The following is a 25,925-nucleotide window of genomic DNA, read 5'->3' on the forward strand; positions in this document are numbered from 1 at the left end:
TTGGATTGTAGGGTCTCCAAATTCGATCATATATATCATCGGGGTACCTAAAATCAAAAGGAAGTGAAAGATAGTTAAAATGAGTCGACGCATAACGTACACATATATAAATGAAATACTATTTGACAAAAAAATTACGCTTATATAGGAAGAAGAATGATGTAACAATATCGTATAATATTTTCATAACCTGGATACTTCGGAGTGCAATTTGTTCATGTACTCTTGTTTGGCAGATAAAAGTATTTTAGCAAATTACTCAAACTGCATGTATATTTTAAGCAATTAAATTAAAATTATGATTTGCTAATTTTTTTTAAAGAGCACGTTTATGTTGGAAAATACTATAGTTTACTAAGGTACATTCTCTTATTCTTTAGAAAGAGAATATTTTTAGTGAAATATAACTTCACTTTCTTTAAAATATATTTAAATTGTAACTTGTTAATTAAAATACTCTTTTTGAAAAATAAGTAGGTAAAAGTTACATTCACAATTTGATAAACAAATACTTAATTATCATTGAATTGTTCCAAGTTAAGTTTATCTTGCTTTATGGTTTCACCTATCTATTTTTTTAATTGGCTTTCTTTTTTATGATATAAGTTATGATGAAAAATTTTAAAATAAAAAAATGTGAAACTTTTAGTGTTATCCAAAATAAAAGTAATTAAAGCAAATTTCAGTCAACGCACCATTATTTGAGCCAAGTGCATTTTTTTTCAGATACATTGAGCCAAGTGTATTTTGTTCTACGCTAATTTGGCAGATCTAATATCTAGCTATGATTTTAAATCATTAGTTACTTGACATTTTGACCCTCTTGTAAGCCTATATCAAACCGTTCCAGGAGCTGTATTGACTCAGATACATAGGTACCATCATTGAGAACTCTGATCTCCAAGATTGATATGAAGGGTGTCCCATTATTTGTGTTAACAAGGCAAATTTGAATATAATCTGAGGTGGCAACTTGGACAATTTCCTTGGTTGTCACACTAGAAGCATTTTCAAACTCCACAGAGTTCCACCAATTGGGTCCAAGGTACAAATCAAATTTTGGCAGGGAATCTTTCCCATCATAGTTTCCATACATGAATCTTGCCCTTACGAGACATTTATTGCTATTTACTCGAGGAAGAAGATACAAGGTGTAGCAGTTCCTTGTGCCTTCAGGGAAGCTTCTAACATTCCAAAACTGTTTCTCTAAGGAATTGACCTTGTATTCAGACGGTAAGCTTTGGCTTATACCTGTATCCGTGGCATTTTGCCATCTGAATTGAAGTGAATACCAGTAGTTTCATCTTTGTAGCTTGTTTCATCCATGAGTCCACAGTCAATGCTAATGAAGCCTGAAAAAGAGATACTGCATAGTCAGTGAAGAAAATAAAAAATAGAAAGTATATATAATAATTAAGATGTTAATCCAAAGAATTAAAGGGAGAGTACTAGATGAAACTAAGGACCAAACCTGATTGCATTGATCCTGGGCATGAATTAAAGCTGCAAGAGTCAAACACAATTGATAGATTGCTAACACAAAATGTTTAGCCATTTCTCTATAAGTCCTACAACCCTGTGTTTTATAAAGCTTTTAAGGACTTTGTCTAAGACTGGAGTGCAGTATACGCGTGGTTCATTCATCATTTAGTTAATTTCTTTGGAATAAGATAGATTATATTTAAAAACATAGCTTTCTTCTTTGACCAAATCAAGGACTTTATAAACAGGCAAAAACAGTTTTTATTATACACATAAAATATTAAAGAATATGACACGCTCAGTGAGAATGACCAATAATATTTTTTGCCTGATAATGATTGAGACTATTTTCAACTCACGTCGAGTGAAGTTATTTTTCTATAAACATTAGCTGAAAATGTTTTTTTTAGCTGGCATTGATGTTATTTTTCAACAATGTCGATTAGGATTTTATTTTGTCTACTTTGGTTAAGGTTATTTTTTGGTTGATGCTGTTTAAAGTTTTTTTGGTTAACTTCAGCTGAAGATGTTTTTTAGCCAATGTCAATTGATGCTATTTTTAGATGATATCGGTTAGGGTTTTCTTTGTTGACTTTGGTCGGGACAATTTTTTGGTCAATGTTTTCTAGAGTTTCTTTGCCCAACGTCAGTTGATGACATTTTTTCAGCTAACATTGGTTGAGACTATTTTTTATCAACATGAGTTAGGATTTTATTTCAGTTGATGTCTTTCGTGGCCATTTTTTGGCCGGTGTTGATTAGGGCTTTTGGTCGACATCGATCATGATTATTTTTTTGTTGATATTAACAAGGTTTTTTTTCGTTGATATCAAATGAGGCTTTTTTATTATTGACATCAACTAGGGTTTTTGATCAACATTAGTTGGGGTTATTTTTTGTCTGGCGTCAACTAAAAAATATCACTGATTGACATCGTAAAAAACCTAGTTGACATCATCCAAAAAATTGTCTCAACTATCAATTGAATGAAAAATACTAGCCTATGTCAATCAAAAATAGCATTGGTTGATGTAAACCAAAAAAATCCCAATTGATGTCAGTGGCTGATGTTTGCCAAAAATATCATTGGTTCATGTCTGCAAAAAATTAGTCTTAGCTGACGTTGACCAAGAAAACCTTAGTCAACAAAAACAAAAAAAGTCATGACAAATGCCGCCAAAAAAATAGTCAAGGCTGATGTTGACAAAGAATAGCATCAACTAACGTCAATAAAAAAAATCATAGTTTATGCTAGCAAAAAAAATTATGATTGATGTTGGCAAAAACAAACCTAGCTAACATCAGTCCAAAAATAATCTTGACCAACGTCTTCAAAAAAAAATCTAACTAATATCCACCAAAAAATATCATTGATTGACATTGACAAAAAAAACCTAATTAACCTCAACCAAAAAATGTTCTTGGCAGAAATCGACAAAAAAACAACTAAAGTCAATGTCAACCAAAAAAATTTAGTTGATGTCAGACAAAAAATATTATTGATCGACATCGGCCAAAAAATAATCTCAACTAATATAAAAAAAAATAGTCTCAATCAAGGTGAGTCAAACTAATTATGTTTTAAATTTTTAAACTAAAAACAATTAAATTTTAAAATTTTTGTGGATGGATTGAATGGATATCCATAAAAATAGTATTAATTGGTGGATTTTTTTATCAAATGGATCAGATTTATTAAATGATTTTTAATGAATTAAAATAAATTAATAAATTATTTTGATCTAATCCATTAGCATACAAGTTAGGATTGATCTTATTATTCCATTTGTCACTCCTAACTTGGATAACACGGTTGACGGGCTTACGCGGGTGGGTCGTGTCGGTTTCGAGAGGTGAATCAGCCGCAGAAAAAAAGGATGTCGGAGGAGACCTGTGGTTGGGTGCGCCAGGAGCAAACTTTGTGGTGGTTGATGGATGTTGGTATAAGACTCTGTGGTTCCAGTATTCGATGGCCTCGGGGGGTTTGATTGCTTTTCCTACTGGGACTAATACAGCGACCGAAAAGGATGTGGCAAATTCGACCGTTAAATTTAAATTTAATTACTTTTAATTATTATTCCACAAATTAATATCATTCGTTGTTTCGGTTGCTACATGGTGCCCAATGATGTCATAATTTTTCGGTCACTGAAAATATATATAAGATAGTAGACTAAACCAAATAAGATATATATATATATATATATATATATATATATATATATATATATATATATATATATATATATATATATATATATATATAATTTTCTAAAATAATATATTTAAATATCCTAAAAATTTATAGAAAAGAGTAATTAATTATAATTGAAATACATTAAGGAAAGCCTACAATAGATTGATAATGGGTCTTGTTTCAACCTCAAATCCATAAATAACGTTGAGGTCTTCATATTTGAATTATTATCTACTTAGGTACTTGAATGACCGTCACGATTTTATCCTTATAAAATGTGTCTGATTAGGTTGAGAGACTAGAATATTTATATGACTCTTGGTCTTAACTCCTAAGCGACTAGGACTTTACAAATACCGAACAAGTTCAATTCTTTCTTGGACTATTACCATGTAAGGAGTTTTATAGCTTCATGTGCCTGGAAAAACTTTTTGCATTTTCACTATTATTTCCTGCATTTCTCATTATATTTCAGAACATGCTTTTAAGAATGCAACGAAAATTGCATAAACAATAATGAAAGTGCAGAAAGCAACAACCGAAGTGCACAAAAGCAATAACTTTGAATGATTTCTTTTCTTAACATAAATTATTCATCAAAATTTTATTTTATTAAGATCAATTCTGACATATAATTGAGTTGGATGATAATTTACATATTAAATAATGTTTTGACGAAATAAATTATCTAAAAATTTTCCACTCAAATGTATAAGGATTTTTTTCCAAAATTTATTGATATAAAGATAAAGATAACTCATTTAAATGTTACCTTACATAAAATACATATCTAATCTAATATTCTATCAATCAATCATATGTAATAAATTATCTTCTGATTAAATCAAATCAAATCTTATTTATATATATTTAGTTAAAAAGTAATAATTTAAAATAAATTTCATAGATAAACTATAAAAAAATATCTTCAAAATGATAAAAAAAAATGTTATTTTAAAATAAATTATAATTTTATAAGGATAAAATTTAGAAATTAATTTTTATAAACACAAAAAATCAAGTGCATGAAAACATTGTTCGCAATAATAAAAAAAATGAATACTAAAAAATTCAAATAATTATAAATTTACACTTACTATTTTGTTTTCGAATTTATACATTTTTTATGATTATTGTAAAGATTTAAAAATTTATATTTTGGAGAAAATACAATTCATGATAAACTTTAATAAACTAAATATTTTCAAGATAATATCTGCTTAATTAAAAATTTAATTAATGATTCTACTCAGTTTTAATATAGATATATTCAATATGATACTTAATATTTTAAAATTGTTAATTTTATTTTTATATATATATTTAAAAATATAATAATAAATACAAATAATACAAAGTATAAAGATAAAAATTATAATTTGAACGAACCCGTGAATCACACATGTTTGAAATCTAGTTATAGTTAAAATATAATACAATAAGAAAAGCCTCTCTTGCAAAGTTTATAGTTGTTGTGACTTAATTACAGGTTTTAAAAATGATAGGTTTGATAAAAAATTATATGTGTAAATCAATTAATTATTAGATCAAAAATTAATTGTTACAAAATTTATTATGTAAATTTACATGTACACTAAATATACATTAAAAATTTTAGTATTATATATAGGGACATTAATTATTTTGTTTAGATAGTTAGAGCATTGTGTTAATTATCTAAAAGTTACATATTTAGCTCATGTTGTAAGTATTATAAGCAGATTCATGGGAGATCCTGGCAGTACACATTTAGATACCTTAGTGAAGTGGACACTAAGGTATCTAAATGGATCTTTGAAAGCTGGATTAAGGTATAAGAAGATAGCATATGAGGCAGCAATCACATGCTATATAGATGCAGATTTTGCAAGAAATGTAGATACAAGAAAGTCCTTAACTGGATATGTGTTTACTTAGTTTGGTACAACAATTAGTTGAAAAGCAAATCAACAATCAGTTGTTGCTCTTTCAACTACTGAAGCAGAATACATGGCTCTAGTTGAAGGAGTGAAGGGAGCAATCTGGCTTAAAGGTATGATTAATGAACTTGGAATAGCACAAGCTTGTGTCACAATTCACTGTGACAGTCAAAGTGTCATTCACTTAGCAAATCACCAAATGTACCATGAAAGGACAAAGCACATAAATGTGAAACTACACTTCATCAGAGATATGATTGAATCTGAGAAGTGATAACTGCTAAATATGAGTTATTTTAATAATAAAAATATATTAAAAATATCTTTAAAAATATTTATTTAGCAATTATCTTTGGCTTAAATATTAATATTTGATAGTTTTCTTATTTATGACTTGCAGATATGAAAATGAGACATTAAAAGAGAAAAAGATAGAGAAAATATCTAAAATATCAAGAAATCTTAAGAAGATATGATTACAAGAAAAACAAATCCAAAAGATATCAAAAATATCAAAAAGGAAGATTTTTAGCATCAGACACAAGTCCACTCCAACAATTATCATTTACTTCCTTTCTTTCTTTCACACCTCTTACCCTATCAATTCTTATACCCCATCCATTGTAAAGCCCTCAATGACCATGAGTGGCTAAACCCCTAGTTAGGGTCTGACAGGCCTAAAAGGCAAGCGATGTATGATGTACTCACTATTTATCAATGTAAAGGTGTTTTCTATTTTATTATCTTTTCTGGTTTTATCTTGCATTATTCATTCTTTATATTCTGTTAGGGGTTAGACGTTCGGAAGATGGTAACTTCTAAATAAGATTTAAAAAGAAGGTATGCATACATTGGGGATAGGGGTTACACCTTCAAAAGAAGGTAACTTCTAATAGAACAAAAAGAAAGGATTTCATAAGAAAATCATTGCTAGGAATAGAATGATTATTTTATGTCCATGCATTCTTGCAAACATCTAGATCATACTTCATGCATTTTATTTGTTGAGTCTTTGTAAAGGAAATTGGAAGATAGATAAATAAAATAGGCTTGTCATCCTAAGGAATCAGGGGTAAGTAATTGAACAGATGTGGGTAGAATAGAATCACCTAGATTAATAAAGAAAAATCATAAACTCATACATCCTAGGCAAACAAGGCAGGTCAAGTCCCAACAGTATCACTTATCTTTTCTTTTTCTTATCTTATCTTTTCTTATCTTTATCTTAATCTTTTATTTATCTTATCTTTTACTTTTCTTATCTTATCTTTTTTTATCTTCTATTTTTTATTTATCATCTTGTAATTTAAATCTTTTATCTCTTTTTCTATCTTCTATTTTATTTTCAAATATTTATCTTATCTATTATCTTTCTTTATCTTTTATTTTAAATTGCTTATCTCTTGCTTGTAAAATGGGGTTTGTATTAATTTAAGTACAAACAAAGTTTCTGTGGATTCGACACTCGGACTTCCGAGTACTTTACTACTTGTGACAAATTTGGTACACTTTCCAACGAGTTAACAAGAAGGTGAAGGTGGAGAAGGTTTCAACAGAAGAAAACCCGGCTAATATGTTCACAAAGTCCCTCTCTAGTGTCAAGTTCAAACACTACCTGGACTTGATAAATTTTGAAGATGCCTAAAGCAAATTGGTAGGAGTGCAACTCTGAATCACAAGGTAGACACTTGCTGATTTGGAGTCAAGGTGAAAATTTGTGGTGTGTGACTCAAAATCACAATTGACACAAGTGAGAAGGCTTTAAAGTGGTGTTGTCATAACTATTTTCAATTATTATAATTGAATTGGTTTTGGCACCAAAGTATAGCCTTTGTTCCTAGGACTAGCTTTTAGAGTGTATATATACTCTTGATCATGTAATGCTGAGAGAGCGTTTTTGGAGGCTGCAAAATAGAGGAGTTGCAGGAAATTCAGAGAGTTCTTAAAGGAGGTAGTGAGCTAGGTGATTGAGAGAGGTTTTGAAAAGAGAAACCAAGAAAGATCAAAACTAGTTGCTACTTGTATTAAACTTGTAATTTTATGATCAATGTGATGATGAGGAGTTGCACTTTCCTGTGGATGTAGGCACATTGTCGAACCACGTAAATCTTTGGGTCTTGCTTTGTTGTGCTTGTTTGCTGTGTTTTCTTATTTTTTTATCTTGTGGGTTTAAGAGTAACAGAACTTATACAAAGAACCAACACTAACCTCTTGTTTTTCAACAGTTTGCTATGAACCAAACGGAACCATCTAGAGTTTGTGGGATTTGAATCGATCCAGATCACTCCATTGGTGCTTGTCCATCGCTTCAAGAAGGACACAAAAACAAGCAAATGCAATTGGAGTAGGACCACAAAATTTCCATAAATTCCGACCAAGATGATCAATTACATACAAATTCTAAGCTAGATATGTCTCTCAAGAATATAGTTAAAGCTGTTATTACTGACTGTCAAACATTCCAAACTTGGATATGCAGATAAGTGTACTAGCATCCTCCTCTATGAATAATTAGTTGGGATTACAATGAAAACTCCCTTCTCAAACATATGTAAAACTAATAAATTAAAGACCCATAAACACACAAGCCAATTCTACAATACAACAAAAACCGATAGCATATGTTCACCATTTCCCTTGTTCGTGTAAAAAGTATCTTAAATGCAACAAGGAATAGAAATGCATACATTTCTTTCAAATTTTTAATCCTTTTTTTACCTGGCTAGAGAACTAAGTCCGCTAATTTCACCCGCAGAGACAATTTCACTGGATCCAGTGGACGTAGTCCCAAGTTTCCCCACGGGGAAACATTGTTTTAGTTCCATGACCACTTGATTCATTGTTGGCCTATTAACAGAACTCGGAGCAACACAGGCCATTGCAACATCTATTACTTTCCTTGCAGCCTCACTGTCATATTCTCCTTGTAACCTTGTATCCACAACACCATCAATTTCACCATCATCAGCCAGCATGGAACTTACCCATTTGATTATGTGAGTTCTCACCTGGGCTTTGAGTATGACTGTCCTCCCCGTGATTATCTCTAGAAGAACAATCCCAAAACTATACACGTCACTTTTTTCATTCAACCTGTTTGTTGTGTTGTATCTGTATGACAAGTTGATAATAAGCACAACAACCACTTATAAGTTCTTTTCTAATTTCGTAAGAATTTATACACTTCTGATTCCTTCAAGTAACAATCTTGTATAACAAAATGCAGAGAAAAACACCTATTCACCTTTAAAAGTGTTAGGTGTTATCACTTAGTTTTTGAAACTAACTAAATTAAAAATAAATAAAAAATCTTTAGAACTGTCTCAATCAAGTAGTCCATTTGTTACATACAACATATAACTTCTTTTTTTGACAATGTACAACATATGACTTAAGTGATGGTAGTAATATTAACCTATGTTTAGAGACTAAAACAACACTAATTAATTAGTTAAATTAAGGGGCTTAGATTATATGATTGATTTTTTTTAAAAAAATAGATATGATTGACAATTTAGGGATTTATTTATAATTTCCTTAGTTTTGGAAACCCATGTAATAACGGTTAAACTTTCAGGAAGCAAAAGAGTGATTTATCCTTAAGTATATTATTAAGTTGGATTGTTATATATTAAATTTAAAATGGTAATTGACATGAGAACAATACATACTCTGGGTCAAGGTATCCTGGGGTGCCTGCAATTGCTGTTGATACATGGGTGTCACCATCATCTGAAAAGATTCTTGACAATCCAAAATCAGATATTTTGGCGCGGAGATTCTCGTCGAGTAAAATATTTCTAGTCTTAACATCTCTGTGAATAATTGGGGGCTTGCAACCATTATGAAGGTACTCCAAGCCTGCAGATAATTGAAGTGGTAGTAGTAATGCAAGTTTAGTGTAGCATAGTAGAATTAAAGTAGGTAATTTTATTTTTTCTTTTGTGTCTCCCTTTATCCTCACCTATTGCAGAATCCAAAGCAATTTGAAATCTCTGTTCCCAACCTAAGAATGTTTGACTTTGACCTGCATCCAAGCGATGGAAAAAAAAGTATTAACATCCCCAGTATGTCCCCAAAATATACATTTAAGTATGTTTAGATATTTTTCTCATAAATTAAAATTAACTTTTTCAAAAAATAATTTTTAACTTATACATAAATTAATTTTAATTTATAGTGATGTTTATTGTTTTTTTCTCCTATAAATACTTATAAGAAGTTAACATACTCTTACCACATTGTATGAGTCCCTCTTGATTAGAATAAAACGATTTATATATATGTTCTGCTCAAATTATAAGCCTTTTGCACTCTTAGCTAATTTAATAGATTAGTCTTTTGGTTTGATTCTTCTCTTATAATCAAGTAGTTATAAGAATTGATATTTTCATTAAAAGTTGAATTATAAAAGGCTATCTTTTTCTTGACACAATAAATAGGCTATATATAGGGTAGATTAAAGTGAAATATACAAAATATTGATATGTAACCGAAGTCATTTAGGGAAAAAGCTAGGCTACCATAAGGTTCAAGTTGATATATAGCATGAAGTTGTCACACGAAAGTTAGCTATTAATAAAGGAGGTGACATACAATGTCATGATTCTCATATTAAATAGAATAAAAAGCTTAATATGATACTTAAGCTAAAAGATTTTTTCCCTATACTTTTAGGTTAGGATTTCCTCCCGTGCTTAAGTTATTATAACATGGATATTCATATCTACGGTTAAAATATATATTTTTGGTCAACCGAAGACAATTATAATGGACAAAAAGGAGAATATAAAATGAATTACTAATATTTTGGACACAATATTAATTAGTGCATGCTTGTTTAGAGTTTATTAATCAGAAGAAATATTACTTTATTTTTTAAAAAAAAAATCTCTCAAAAATTTCTAATAGAAAAAAAAATTAAGTTTAAAATAACTCAATTTATTTAAAGGCTAAAATTACTTAATTTAAATATGCACTAATCCCTACAAAAAGCGCATGAAATAAAACTTTTGCACTACATATAAACATATTTAAAACCTGATAGCTTCTCAGCTAGGTCTCCGTTGGTCATGTATTCATAGATGAGTGCTGTTCTGGTGCCTTCATTGCAATATCCAATAAGTGGAGTCAAGCATCTATGGTGTACTCTTGTGAGAATATTTGCCTGCAGATCAGATAGAGTCCATGCCATCATCTTAAGTGACTTGAGAATATTGAGGGTTAAAAGCAATAAGTCTTCAATTTCTATTTATACATAAAATCCAAATTGGAAGTTGATCCTTAAGTTAAATCCATATTATTATTTATATTAATTATTTCTATTTGACTGCTGAAGGTCAGGTATATAGAAGCTGCTATTTATATTTGTCTTGATTGTTGTAGCTTCTCTTGCTCTTGTTTGTTTGGCATGACAAATAGTGTTTGGACTGTAGAATAAACTAAGAGAAGCTAATCCAGGAAATGCTCTTCTTGAGGTAATTATTCCCCTATAAGCTAAGGGATAATTGTTTTTTGAGCCCTGAATTAAAACTGCACCGTTTATCTTCATAATGGACTGAATGATCCCTTTTTTCTCGTGATTGAACATACTTTATACTCCTTTTTTTAACTCCTCTATTTAATGAAGTGTAAAATAAGAATCGATGGTTTGGAAAATCAAAAAAAGCTTTTTTTATTTTTATTTTTTATTAGCTAATGAGAGGTTTATCTGCCCATCAATCTTGTATTTTAATATTTATTTATTTCTGACATTAGGTATATGATCGGAAGTCTCAAAGGCTTGTTGAAGAAATAATTGACAAAAAAATTGTATTGTCCATGAGAGCCATTTATCAGTCAAAAATAGGTCTTGGCTTAATGAATGCAGGTATGAGTTTTTATTTTATTTTATTTTATTATTATTATTATTGAAAGAAGTTCTTGGCTACAGTTATATTTAGCTTTACCTGTCATCACTCCTTATTGGAAGAGAATTATCCAGGTTGCTATCACAAATAAAGTAAAACCATACCATCATTAAAAGAGTAGCAGCACATCATATTATATCAAATTCTAAAAATACGAAAGTCAATTCATTTAATACTCAAAATTACGAAAATTTCATTTAAATTCTTAGGGAAGTGAAAAATAAGAATTAAAATAATTTATTTTTACTAATTTTAAGAATTAAAACTATTTTTTGTGAGAAAAAAACATATTTTTGTTACTAAATTATTTAACTTAATATTTCTGAGTTTTAATAAGACACGTGTTAATGCTTTAGGAAATTTTATCCCGCTAAATATTAGGGATTTTCTTATTTTGTGATATTTTTACTTTTGGGTTTATTTTGTTAAACTTAGTTGGGTTGATCTAATTAGTTAGTAAGCTTCAGTTAGTTGTTGATTTTTGGTTGGGATTAATTAGATTAAGTGGGTTCTCAATAAATTGGGCTGCTTCTTAACTCTTTTGGTCCAGATAAATTAAATCTAAGCATTTGCTATATCCACTCCGTATCAAATGCCTAAATCTGTCTGTGTCTGTAATCTCATGTTTCCTCTATTTTAAGTTGACCTTTATTTCTAAAGGTTGTGCTTTAATTATTAGTGTTTGTGCATGTCAAGTAAATATTGTCTTGGGCACATAATGTATTAAATTTGATACATATATCACTTATAAAATTATCTAGCCAATTGACTCAGTCTAACTGATTTCTTTATTTTTTCCTCTAGATTATTTTTTTTTTCTCTTCAAATTTCTTCTCTGAACTCTATAAACTCCCTCTACTTATTTTGCTTAGTTGTAGTGTTGTACAATGCTGATAATCGTCTTTGAAAGTCAACTCTGACACTTCATTCAAAGATGATTATTAACTAATAATTATCTTTGGATGTCTATTCTGACACATCGTTCAAAGACGGTTATTAGTAAATAATCGTCTTTGAAAGTCACCTCTGATACAACATTTAAAGACGGTTATTAGCTTATAACCGTCTTTGAATGTAAACTCCAACACAGCATTCAAAGACGGTTATTAGCTAATAACCGTCTTTGAATGTAAACACTAACAGAGAATTTAAAGACGATTATTAGTTAATAACCGTTTTTGAAAGGTTCCTACATTCAAAGATTGTTATAATAACCATCGTAAAAATCAGTTTCGTTTTAATGATATTTTAAACAATGACATTTATTAACCGTCGTTAAATGCACTTATTAACTGTCGTAAAAAGTTCTTTTTTTAATAGTGAAAAAAAGATCAAAGTTATAACCACAAACAATTAGAAGAGATAAAATGATAGTTTAAAAAAATTAAGATATATTTATTATTATTAATTTAATTAATCACTTTTCTTTATGATGAATTAGACAATTATGTTTTATAAATAGGATTATATATATATACCTCTGTCTGAAATTGCTGAACACCTTGAGTTGAAGAATGAGAGAGCATCTTCACGGCTACTTGTGTTTCACCTATGCAACCATAGTAGACAGTTCCAAATCCTCCTTTACCCACAACCCTCTCAAAATTATTCGTAATACTTTGAACCTCTGAGTAGCTGAACTCTTGTTTCTTCGAGTCTACATATTCCATTTTGTTGGAAAACTTCAACTTCGTCATACTCACAACAACTGATATGGAAGAAAGCACAATACTATTTGGTTACTACTTTACATTCAGTTAGTAAGAACATATTAAACAATATATAGTGAGGACAAGGAGGTTATTCAAAAGTTTTCTTTCCCGTAATTACTTTATCGTTCTCTCTCTTAAGTTAATAATAATAACAATAATTTGTAAACATTTCGCCAAGTACTCCTGCCTTATCATACAATTTTATACCTTCAAATCAATTATACGAATTGTTATCGTACCTTGTACTCTTCTAAAAACAAATAGTGATACTGCCGAAAGGATGAAGGCTCCCACAAGTGTTACTACCAACGGAATTACAACCCTGTTTCTCTTGTGGCATTGAGTCGAGGTGCAAAGATTTTGATTTCCATCAACACTAACACAAAACTTCCGTGATTTAGTAATTAATTGAACTAATAAAAAATGATTAAGAACTTAATATGGATTAGGTCTGAATCAATTTTCTGATTTTGCATTTGAGACCTCTCTCATTTAAATTCGACAAACGTATAAATTTTTTATGTATTTCAATTAGATTAGTTAATGAACAAATAAGCAAAAGCTAAAGCGAGCTATAACGAAATATTATGCCTGCCAAAAGCAAAAAACGATTAGAGAGAACATGCTGGGTAATAAACTACACAATAACAGTTGCAGACTTAAACATTATTCCACTTTAAACATTTTAAAGAAGTTTTAAAAGATATTTTACATCAGTTAAATTTTAAATCTTAAAGCCTAATACCGTATTTTCACCCAAAATTTTATAATTTTAAACCTTATAAGTATATATGTGACTCTTTTCACTTATATAGTTTTTCGTACTATCTTAGCATGCATCAATTTTTTTTTCTTTCAAATTTTATCTGGATCATGTTATTCATTTTCTCGAATTTTATCATTGTTCTATTTAATATGTGACAGATACTTAACGAAATGATAAAACTCTAGAAAATTGAATAATATTATAATAAATTTGTAAGAATCAAGTAATAAAATTCGCTAAATCATATTAATTTGGTGGTAAAAATGTATAATCAAGCCAAAGCCGAAAATCCATAAACAAATTAGTTACTTAATATTTTGCATTTGCATCTTATTTTTCTCATCCTACATGGAAATTCTTCCAATGGTTTAACAACTGGTATGAATTTAATGTCTGACAATTACTAGGGACTAAAGCGCATTAAATTTGTTTGTTTAGGAACTAAAACTTACAATTTTTACGTACAAGGTCAAAACAATTAAACAGGTCCGAAACCAATAAATAATTAAATCTAAATGTGATTTAATGAAATAGAAAATATGACATAAACCAACAAATTACCAGATAAAGCATAACAAGCTTACCTTAATATTAGTGACCCATTCTTTGATCTCTCAATTAGTTTTGCAGGAATTGACCCCGATAGCTTATTCCCTCCTATATTTCTTCAATCGAAAGACAATCATATGATCCTCTATATTCTCAGAAATAAAAATATCAAAATTACTTAAAACATAATATATAGTTTTGCTCAAAATACAACTTACAAAATCCTCAGGTACTCAAGTTGAGATAATGACTCGGGCACAAAACCATTTAAACTGTTATCTGAGACATCCCTGTTAATTGAGTAAGTGAGAAGACCATAGCATGTAACAATTCCACGGGTGATGTTCCAAAAAATATGTGTAGACATAGTAACTGAATTAATTATTATGGGTTTGTGTTTTTTAATTATTTGTGTAACCTTTGATTAAAATAATTGACTAATTGTATATAGATTTATATAGTTATAATGGGGAAAAAATATAGATTTAGTTACACTTTTATGTGACAATTTTATGATTATGATCGGTCATAAACTAAACTTAAAATAAATCGCCTTAATTTATAAATTTAGTCCTTCTATCTGTCTCAAATTTTGATTTTGATCTCCTAATAATTTAATTTATGAATTTAGTCTCATTTTTTTTACAATCTCATTATTTTAGTTTTTAATTTTGAAATTGGACGTTGAGTGTTATTTGTCAACATTAACGGTCACATGTTGTACATTTATTGAACTTTACTGTTACGTGGCACTTTTATTGGAAATTAATTAAGTGCAAATAAGAAGACTAAATTTGAAATAAATAAGAAGACTAAATTTACAATTAAGCCAAATAAATAAATAAAAGTATTTTAATCAATTTTGAAATGACTAGGATGCAAAAAACATAACGCATGCGTACGTAGAATTTACTCTGCATATGCATGTAATTTAATGCGAAAAATCTGTACATATAATTCAGTGGCTACTTACAGGGACTGTAGTTCTGAAAGATCTGAGACTGAAGCGGCTATCTGCCCTCCTAGTTTGCTTGAGCTAAGGTTCCTATTTGTCATTGATACAATCATACAATTAACGATATTAATTGAGAAAATGAAAGTTGGCAGCGATGGTGGTACGTACACATGTCAGCTTAGACAGACATAAAATACATGTAAGTATATATACAAATTTTTTACTCCAATAACTGTAAAATAACACATTTAATAAAAAATAATTTTTCATAACATAAAATTGGAAAAAATAATTAAAAGAGAAGTGCACCTATGAACAGTAATTTCTATAATAGGTATAAATAATAATTATCTTGTATTATTTAGATAAATATATATTTTATTTGTATTATTGGGATAAAAAATGCGGTATATATATACTCCTAAAAATTTCAAGAATTAAGAATGTAACTTAATTAATTATCAGCACTCACAATGATATGATTCTAGGATTGATGCCGTAGCTGCAGTCCAGGCCACTCCATCTGAATATTTCTGGAACGCATGGGTCCCCTTGCCAATCTATTCTGGATATCCCATAGTAGCGTTTGATGTTCTCCATGGCATCAACTATAGTTTCCAAATACAATTATGCGTAACCGTGTAAGAGCCGAGAAATTGATGGAAACAAATTTCCTGGTGAGTTAAACAGCAGGATAGACAGGTATATATATATATATATATATATATATATATATATATATATATATATATATATATATATATATATATATATATATAAGTGGAATACGTACATACCATCTTTAATATCTGTTGGTGAATTTAGATCTGTTATTAATTCATAAACCTCAAAAGCATTGAGAATTGGGGGAGCATCCGATTCTGCAGTTGCTCTAATTGAAAAGCGAACGAAACCTTGAGTTGCATTTTTGTTACTAATAGTGACAGGCTTCATATATTCGAGAGTTATAGGCTCAGAGAGTATGTTTTCATCATTGAGAGTGATGTTGATTATCCTTCTGAGCCCTGGAGCAAGCTTTTGAATTTCAGCAAAGTGAAAGTAGACATAATATCTGGAATACTTGTTCAAGTGAACATTCCATTCAATTTCATAGTCATGGTACAAGTCATATGAGCGATTGAAGGACTGCACTGCGGTTTTCAAGATTTCAGCTGGTACTTGATAAATATCATTGCCAGATTTATTAACATCTATGGTTGTATTGATCTTATACCAATCTTTAACATCGCGCCAGTACCACCTGCGATCATAGATATCGTCCTTGTACCTATAGGAAACATTGTCGATCCCTTAAAATATATATCACCACCTTTTGTGCTTTGTTAAGTGTTCCTCTGTTAATTAGAATTGGTAAATAAATAAAAGATCATACATGCATATATGGGTATTGTTTTTCAAAGATATTACTCGTAGCAAAAACGGATCACCTAAGCTTTTATCTCTTAACATTTCCAATTCTTAACAGGCCAACTAATTTACGTACGTAAGCTTCCATTTTTTGTATATCTACTTGGACATACAATTTTTAAAAAGCTAACTTAAACAACAAAAAGTCTCAATTAATTAATTCCATAGAAAAATGTTAATTTATTAATTCCACAATGCAACAAAGTCTCAATAGCACTAAATGTTAACTCTAGATTTTGGGTGTCTATCCATAGTATTCCTAAGTTAAAAAAAATAAGTAGAGATTATTGAAACAAGATAGAGTTCACCTTTTATAAAAGTTTACAACAGGGCCACCGACATCAAACCGCCCCTTGAGGTGTAGATATGATTGTGACATGATTTGGTAAATGGAAGTGCTTAAAGGTCGTAACTCTAATGACGAAATGAAAGGTGTACCAGTGTCAATATTTACGAGACACACTTGTATGGTGTCTGTTGTGGGAGCATGAATAATCTCCGTCCAAATATAGGAATTTGTTGCCGTGTTAACATTTATCCAGTAGTTGACCCCAAGATAGAGATCGAACGTAGGGGCATGATTTTTTCCATCGTAGTTTCCATATCCGAACATTGCCCGAATCAGATAACTTTTCTGTTCACCTTGCTTATACTCAGGCTTCAGAGTATAACAGTTCCTATTTCCCTCAGGGAAGCTTCTGAGTGTGTGTAGCTGTCTTCCCAAATCAGGGTCATTTGTCTGAATAAATTGGGAAGACGTCAAGAAGTTTTCTCCCGTTTCTATGAAATCTGTGTCTGTCTTAAAAAAGATACTTGTTTCCTCGTCCAAGTAATCGTTACTTGCTCCACAGTCAATGCTTATAAATCCTACAATTTTTTTTTTAATTAGCTAATTGAGCTAGATGCAACATTTGATGAGACCACACAAACACTAAAGCCTAAATTGTAAGCAAAATATATATAGTCATGATAACACAATATCCTCGTAGGTCAAACGAGTGTAGGTAAAGTTACAGCACAACAAAAAACATCTTACAGTAATTAAAGACATTAATAAATAATAAATACATAAGTACAATTTTCTTTCAATTGAAATATTAATAATAATTTTACTTAATTTTTTAAAATAATATATAGATGTGTTAAGAATAAAAATAATGTTGAAAATAATTGAGTTAAATGGATACTGTTTGTAAAGATTACTGCCGAAATATTTAAATGATAATATTGATAAGAAAAGAAAAATAAGCAAAAAAGTTATGTTTCATTCAACTTTATTTTTTCTTCTTTAAAATGTATTTTAAAGTTTAAGTTTATAATAAAAATTTATTTTTATACTCTAAATAAATTAAAATTTACTACTTGGACGGGGAGACTCTCACTGCATCTTTACTCTTAAAATTTATTCAGATATACAGTACACAGTATATCTTGCATCTAGAAAAAGGAAAAAAAATTCACTCAACCATCTATTCCTTTTAAACTAGCTACCATATTTTATTTATATCTCTATATTAAATTTTAATAATTTTTTTAAAGAAATTATTAATAGTTAAATAAACTTATATATATATATATGTGGAATTAGTTATCCATAGTGTGAATTAGTAAAAAAAATAATGTTTGGGGACGAAAATAATACAAACTAAACTACTAGTTTTAAAAATAAATTAGAAACTATTTGATAATTTTAGCCTAAAAAAATATTAAGCTAAAAACTCCATTTTATTATACCATATCAATTGATCACTTGCATTATTTGTTCATCATGAAAAAGGAGGGTTTTGTGTGTATTGCTAATAACAAATCTTAAACCTAAAAAAAATTATTCAAATCCTTCGATTAGATTAGTTATCGCAAAAATCAGTAGATACTTATATTAGTTATAAAAAAAATCCTCCCACTAGACCGATCTTAGTGAGCTTTCTAAATATATTTTGAGTGAACAATTTTGTTTATAAAAAAAGAGAATGAAAAATGTGCAGCCAAATATTACCTAATAAATACTTTCTCTCCTTCTCTCATGCATATGTGGATTTGTAGTTGAGAGAATCTTGAACAAATTAAACATGCCCCATGCATTAGTTAATATATGTGGAATAAAATTTATGGGCTTACCGGGATTGTAATCCTCAGTGATTTTCTCTCTGAAACGTGGATGCGGCTTTGAGTCACCACCAGGAATAAATAAAATTTGAAGGCAAACGTTCAAGGTAAAAATCCATACCAGTGCGCTCCTCATACTATCTGTATGCATGTACAACACAATGACCTGACACACTTTCCTTAAGTCTATTATAGCATATATAGATGCTAGCTCATGCTCTCTGCACTTTAGTAAAGAACTTGTGTTGGAATTTTTTTCCCCCTTTATTGACTTGACTAATTAAGCCAGATTACCATTATTTCTACTCACAACGCACGTTTCGCTTTAGTTTGTTTGGAACACCACAAATTACGTTTGGTCTGAGAGATTTCGCATTAGAGACCAGAAATTGCCGTGCGCTAACAGTCATGTCCTATACGAGTATGAGTCACGTTGGTTGCATTACCAGAGCTAACAAATCTACTAGGTAGCCGATAACTGTACACCTACCTATTCTTTTGCAGTTTTGATCACGATTAAATATGAGTAATTTTTATAATAAAAATATATTAAAAATATATTTGAAAGTTTATCTAATAGTTATTTTTGTATTAATTGATAAGAATTTATATTTTTCTTATTTATGAAAATATCATGAAGTCTCAAGTATATTGAAATCTTATATATGATTAAAAGCAAAACAAACCCAAAAGATATTAAAAAGAAAGATTTACACCACCAGACCCAAGTCCACTACAACAACTATAAATAGGGAGTCAAGTCAAGTAGAAAAAGACAAACACCACATAACCCCTCTACTAGGGTTTAATTTACTCTCTTTCTTTCACTCCTCTTATCCCATCTCAGTTCTTATACCCCATCCATTGTAAAGCCCTCGATGACCATGAGTGACTAAACCCTAGTTAAGATCTGACAGACCTAAAAGTCAAGCGATGTATGATGTATTCACTAATTATCAATGCAAATGTGTTTTCTATTCTATTATCTTTTCTGTTTTTATCTTGCATTATTTATCTTTATATTCTGTTAGGGGTTAAACGTTCGGGAGAGGGTAACTTCTAAATAAGATTTAAAGAGGATATGCATGCATTGATTTAGGGGTTAGACACTTGGAAGAAGGTAACTTCTAATAGAACAAAAAGAAAGGATTTCATTGGAAAGTAATTGCTAGACATAGAATGATTATTTTATGTCTATGCATTCTTGCAAACATCTAGAATTTATACTTCATGCATTTTATTTGTTGAGTCTTTGCAAAGGAAATTTGAAAGATAGATAAATAAAATAGGTTTGTCATTCTGAGGAATCAAAGGCAAGTAATTAAACAGATGTGGGTAGAATAGAATCACCTAAATTCATAAAAAAAAAAAATCATAAACTCATACATCCTAGACAAACAAGGTAGGCCAGGTCCGAACCTTATCAAATTCTGATTTTATTTTATTTTTATCTTCTATTTTTATCTTTTACTTTTCTTATCTTATCATTTATCTTTTATTTTCTTTTATCTTTATCGTATCTTAATTTAAATACTTTATCTTCTCTATCTTCTATTTTGATTTTCATCTTTAAATCTTTATCTTGTTTACTATATTTTCTTATCTTTATTTTAAATTCTTTATCTATTGCTTTTAAATTGACTTTGTATTAATCTAAGTACAAACAAAGTCCTTGTAGATTCGACACTCGGATTTCTGAGTAATTTACTACTTGTGACAAATTTGATACACTTACCAACGAGTTAACAAGCTTACAAAAGACCAAGTCAATAGCCTTGTCCTTATCACTAACGTAATTTGTGTGGGAACATTTTTCTCCAAACATGTGTCACAAAATGAGGAAAAAATGTTTTTTATATTTTATTTAAAAAACCCTAAAAAAATGAAGAAATATAATAAGAGAAAAGAAAAAGTAAGTTGTACATTGAATTTTCTCTAATATTGAAACTACACCCGGCTCTTAATTCCTAGCTTACAATGACCGAAGTAATGTCATAGCTACTTACAATCATGTTACATGGACACTCATTGTGTTAACACCTGGTTAGAGAGAAAAAAATAATATAAATATGATAGGTTATATAATGTGATAGAAAAAAAGAGATACAAAAAATGAAGGTGTTGATAAAATATTTAAAAGGTTAAATTAGTCATTTGGTTCTTATAGTTTTACGATTAGTATCTTTTAGTTCGTATGATTTGAAGTGGTATTTTTAGTCCATATAATTTATATTTTAATTCTTTTGTAATCTATGTAGTTTAAAAGTAGTATTTTTAGTCTATATCATTTGTATTTTAATTCTTTTAATTTTTATATTTGAAAGTTATCGTTTTAGTTCTTATAATTTGTATTTTAATTAACTTTAATTTTAATCCTTACTACAAAAAATATAAAAAATAATTAGTTACAAATTAGTTACAAATTAGTTATAAATTATCAACTATTTTTATTACAAATTATTTTACAATAAATTAGTTACAAATTACTTACTAATATTTTTATAGTTAATTTTAATTAATAATAGTACTCATATTTGGATGGTAAGAATTAAAAGGAAATAAAAATATAAAATATAGGAACTAAAACAATCACTTTTAAATTAGATGGACTAAAAAAATTAAAATATAAATTATAAAAACTAAAAAATCACTTTCAAACTATAAGAACTAAAAATATAAATAATAAAATTATAGAAATCAAATGAACACTTAAACTTATTTAAAATAATGAAATATTTATATATCATTACTAAAAAAAACTCTTAAAGATATAAGCTTTTCCAAGTCAACTTCTATAATATGAACATGAGATGCACTGAGTGCCAAAGACCAATTCAAAGAACTTGTAGTATAAGTTAACGGTACAATAAGCAATTTCTTTAGATGGATGCAAGCCACTGAACCGAAATCCCCTAATTCTGTGGATTCAAAGAAAGTAGTGCACAAAATGAACCACAACTGACGCCAACTTGGTCTTTCGCTCTCAAACAAAGATCCCTATGTTTGCGTCTTTTTGTTGCTTAAAAATGAATGAAGAAACAGCCAAAAGTTAGAGACTTCATTGTTCTTCTTTTACACAAGTCATTTGGCTTTGTATCATTGCATGTGCCATTTTTTGAACAAAGCTACACAAACTAAAGAAAATATATGTTTATAGGAAAATAGCTTTTGACGTACATTCTTCAAACTATCCTGATGTCCCTTTGCAAGGAATAAGTTTGTCCCGATCAAAGCATTAAGTATGAGCTTCAACCACTACCAGAAAATCGCAACTTAAAAGGAAAAAATAGATAGAGAAAGGTTTCCTAGCAAATCCCTCACTAATTAGCGAGAGAATTGTGATTAAATAAATTTGCTGCAAATTCATTGCTGCTTAGCGATGGATCAGAGAAAGAACTATTGTTAACAGTTTGACTGTGTTTGATTTAAATTAAAGATGTGGTTCTAATTATTTTTCAGGTAAATTTTAATTAAAGACTGGTTTTTTATGTATTTGTGTCATTTTTCTTTTGTGCGACATATTTTGTGCGTATATATTTTGCTTCCTCATGTTTCTTCATATTTATCCATATAAAACTATATAAATCAAGACCACAATACTTTTATAGTTGACAAAAACTTTAAGTTCTTTTGTAACCTCCAATCGGTTAAATTGAATTAAGCTCACAAACCATCGGATATTTTGTTAGCCGTTTTTAATATTGTTGTGATGAAAGATTAATTAATTCAATATATGGATTGTGTCGTTGATTTGCATTGATTGAAAACTTAAGAAGTAAATGCAAAATAAAGATGAATAATGCATAAAAAAATAAAGATGATCAATACAGTATTATTTGATTTTCCTTTTTTCTATTGTAATAGGAAATAAGAAAAGCAATGGAAATGATTGTTTTTATATTTATAAATAATTCAATGTTTGAAATTGAAGTTGAATGATTATTTTTATATTTATAAAGATTTGTTCTATGTTTTCTGAGAGAAAATTCCTTTCATCAAATTTGGACAGGTAAAACTTTAATTTATAGTTGCATAAATTGTCTGATACTTTTTACTTTGTGGGCCAACATATATGATATTAAATTATGTATGATATGTTATCTATAAGATTTCCGATGAATGATGAATCATACGCATAATTTATCTTCCTATAACACTTTATCCTTAAAGAAAAATTGTGTATATAGACTTAGAAGAATGAAGAATTCATCTGTCAAAATAAATAAATAAATAAATAATCCAATTATTTATTCTTTACATTCACATTTATGGATAGAAGTATATCTCCGCTCTAGTCTTACTGTTATGCATGTTCTGGATACAAGTATATCATGTAAAAAAAAAAATGAGCATTCCCATTTTTAACTATTTTTCCACATTTTGTAACATAAATCTGTCAAAATTAGTGTCACATGTCAAATCCTTCATATTCATTACGTGTATAATATTTTCTTTTGTTTTCTCCGTTCAAATTATTATTTTTTAAATACTTAAAAGAATATTTTTATCATTAATAATGATTAACTCAAACTAAACAAGATTCTCTCAAGCAAAAAGATATATGTTATATATAACTAAATAATTTATAACTATGACAAAGAGAGATTTTCTAAAGTTGAGTATGGGCTAATTACCCGAACAACAAGGAACATATTTAAAAAAAATTAATTTTATTCTTTTTTACTTTTTTTTTATGTCAATATATAATTCGTATAAATTTATATGGATTGACAATCGAATCATATGAATTAGCACAATATTCTAACCAGCTAAATTAATAGACCAATTATGTTAAAAAATAATTAACATTACTAAATTTTTTAATATATATTTAATACACATATAAATTTACATAATAAATTTTGTAACAATTAATTTTGATTTAATAATATTTTTTTTACATATATAAAATTTAAATATAAGTTTACATATAATAAAAATTCATATATATAAAAAAAATACATTAGATTAAAATCAATTGTTTTCAAATTTATTACCTAAACTTATAAATAAGGCATGAATTTGTAAGTATATCTTTAATTTTTTTCTTTTATTAGTAGGTGTATTGGAAAAAATATTAGATGTAGCAAAAAAATCCCCCAATCAAAAGCAATTCTTGCCCATCCTTTTAAGACATTTGTTTTTGGGTCCATATCACCGAATGATTACTATACATATCATTCATTTAATTTTATGGACCCTCTGGTTCTTTTATTGCCGATGATTGAAAAGGTTTACATTGTTATTTTGGATATTTGAAAAACTAAAATTAAAAATTGTAAGAAAAACTTGGGCCTCTCGTTCAGGATATTTTGTCGGGATATGCTAGGTGCACCCAGCATTATTGCTGGTGCACCCAACAATTTATTGAAAGGTCAAGTTTGCCCTTCATTAAAAATTTTTAAAACACTTCCTCTTTTCTCCCGGATTCACTTTCTGCTTCTGCTTTTGTTTCTTTTCTTTCCTCTTCCGGGAGCATTCTCTTCCACCACAAGCCACCGCGAGCCCAGCTGCTGCTTCTTTCGCCTGGACGCCATTACCGTTCGAGGTAAGTTTCGTTAACCTTCCATTTGGTTTTATTATGCACTGTGTAGTTGTAGCATTAGGCTAGGTTAAAAGAACCTTAGGTTAGCAGAACCATAGGGTAGAAGACGAGAGCAGGAGGTGCTGAAAAAAATGGGGAAAGGGGGCTGACGGCGAGGCTTCCGGAACACCCGTTATGGGTTCTTCCGGAACTTCCGGAAGAACATTTTCCGGAAACTTTCCGGAAGAAGTGTTCTTCCGGAAGAAACCAAACGTTTTCCGGAAGAACCCTTCTTCCGGAAACATTCCGGAAGAAAGGTTCTTCCGGAAACGTTTGACTTCTTCCGGAAAGTGGTTTTTTTTCTTTTTTTTTTTAAACAAAAATTATTTTTGTTTTTTTTAAATGAATTATTATATTTCTGTTGATTATTTTGTTTTATAGATTTTATGAAAAATCAGGTTTGGATTTTTTATGTCATGTTTTTTTTTATAATTTACATTGTGTATTTTTATTAAATATTAATTTGTAAATTATTTTTTTTTATAAAAATGGTTGTGTTTGTTTTTGTTTATTGTTGATTTTTTTTAAATTAGTGTTTTTTCTTTAAAAATGAAGTCGTCTATTTTTATAATTAAAGTTCTGTGTTTTGGAAGTTTTATAAAAATACTATTTTTTTTAATTAATTAGTTTTTTTTATTATAAATGAAGTATTTTATTTTCTAAAAAAATTGTGGATGTAAACTAAATAATTTTTTTTACATTAGTTGTTTAATTTTTTAAAAAAAATTAAGTTGTGGATATTTAGTAATGAATTATTTTTATATTAGTTGTGTTTTTTTTTATAAATGAAGTTGTTTAATTTTTTTTTAAAAAAATTAACTTGTGGATGTTTACTAAGTAATTTAGTTGTGTTTTTTTAAGTAATAAAGTTTCTTATTTTTTTTTAAAATTAAGAGTTGGATGTTTACTAATTAATTTTTTTTACATTAGTTGTATTTTTTTTATAAATGATGTTGTTTAATTTTTTTTTTTTAAAATTAAGTTGTGGATGTTTAGTAATGAATTATTTTTATATTAGTTGTGTTTTTTTATAAATGAAGTTGTTTATTTTTTAAAAAAAAATTAACTTGTGGATGTTTACTAAATAATTTAGTTGTGTTTTTTTTAATGAAGTTGTTTAATTTTGTTTTTAAAATTAAGTTGTGGATGTTTATTAATAAATTTTTTTTACATTAGTAGTGTTTTTTTTATAAATGAAGTTTAATTTTTTTAAAAAAATTATGTTGTGTATGTTTTAAAATAATTTGATTTAAGTTAGTCTTATTTGTTTATAAATAAAGTTGTTTTTTTATAAAGAAAATTGTGTATATTTTGACCG

The 25,925-nt window shown here is 28.6% G+C and overlaps 1 protein-coding gene across 4 annotated transcripts; it reads right to left on the minus strand.

Annotated features, from left to right (window-relative positions):
* Positions 1 to 483: 483 nt before the first annotated feature.
* Positions 484 to 19,292, minus strand: LOC102663143 (putative leucine-rich repeat receptor-like protein kinase At2g19210). Of its 4 annotated transcripts, none has more exons than XM_014779127.3 (14): positions 19,036 to 19,292; positions 17,226 to 17,784; positions 16,287 to 16,777; positions 15,962 to 16,097; positions 15,508 to 15,579; positions 14,753 to 14,824; positions 14,570 to 14,650; positions 13,459 to 13,595; positions 12,986 to 13,215; positions 10,639 to 10,765; positions 9,563 to 9,625; positions 9,270 to 9,459; positions 8,317 to 8,709; positions 484 to 1,352 (listed from the first exon to the last, which is right to left on the minus strand). In XM_014779127.3, exons 1-14 carry the CDS (start codon positions 19,172 to 19,174, stop codon positions 1,343 to 1,345), a joined length of 2,700 nt encoding a protein of 899 aa, XP_014634613.1. In that variant the 5' UTR covers positions 19,175 to 19,292; the 3' UTR covers positions 484 to 1,342. The 4 variants fall into 4 exon arrangements, with proteins under 4 accessions (XP_014634613.1, XP_040874220.1, XP_040874219.1 ...); XM_041018286.1 differs by lacking the exon at positions 484 to 1,352 and having other exon boundaries at positions 8,340 to 8,529; positions 8,607 to 8,644; XM_041018285.1 differs by lacking the exon at positions 484 to 1,352 and having other exon boundaries at positions 8,362 to 8,529; positions 8,607 to 8,709.
* Positions 19,293 to 25,925: the final 6,633 nt, after the last annotated feature.

The sequence above is a fragment of the Glycine max genome, chromosome 8, assembly GCF_000004515.6.
Source record: "Glycine max cultivar Williams 82 chromosome 8, Glycine_max_v4.0, whole genome shotgun sequence".
NCBI classification, from domain to species: domain Eukaryota; kingdom Viridiplantae; phylum Streptophyta; class Magnoliopsida; order Fabales; family Fabaceae; genus Glycine; species Glycine max.

What these genes read in the sequence shown, in the direction of transcription:
- LOC102663143 (XM_014779127.3), bottom strand. Translation starts at nt 19,174, where the DNA reads ATGCATACAGATAGTATGAGGAGCGCACTGGTATGGATTTTTACCTTG. An exon ending in GTTGTAAACTTTTATAAAAG is followed by an intron (nt 16,778 to 17,225) that starts GTGAACTCTATC and finishes TGTTTCCTATAG; the next exon opens with GTACAAGGACGATATCTATG. An exon ending in ACCAACAGATATTAAAGATG is followed by an intron (nt 16,098 to 16,286) that starts GTATGTACGTAT and finishes TGGAAACTATAG; the next exon opens with TTGATGCCATGGAGAACATC.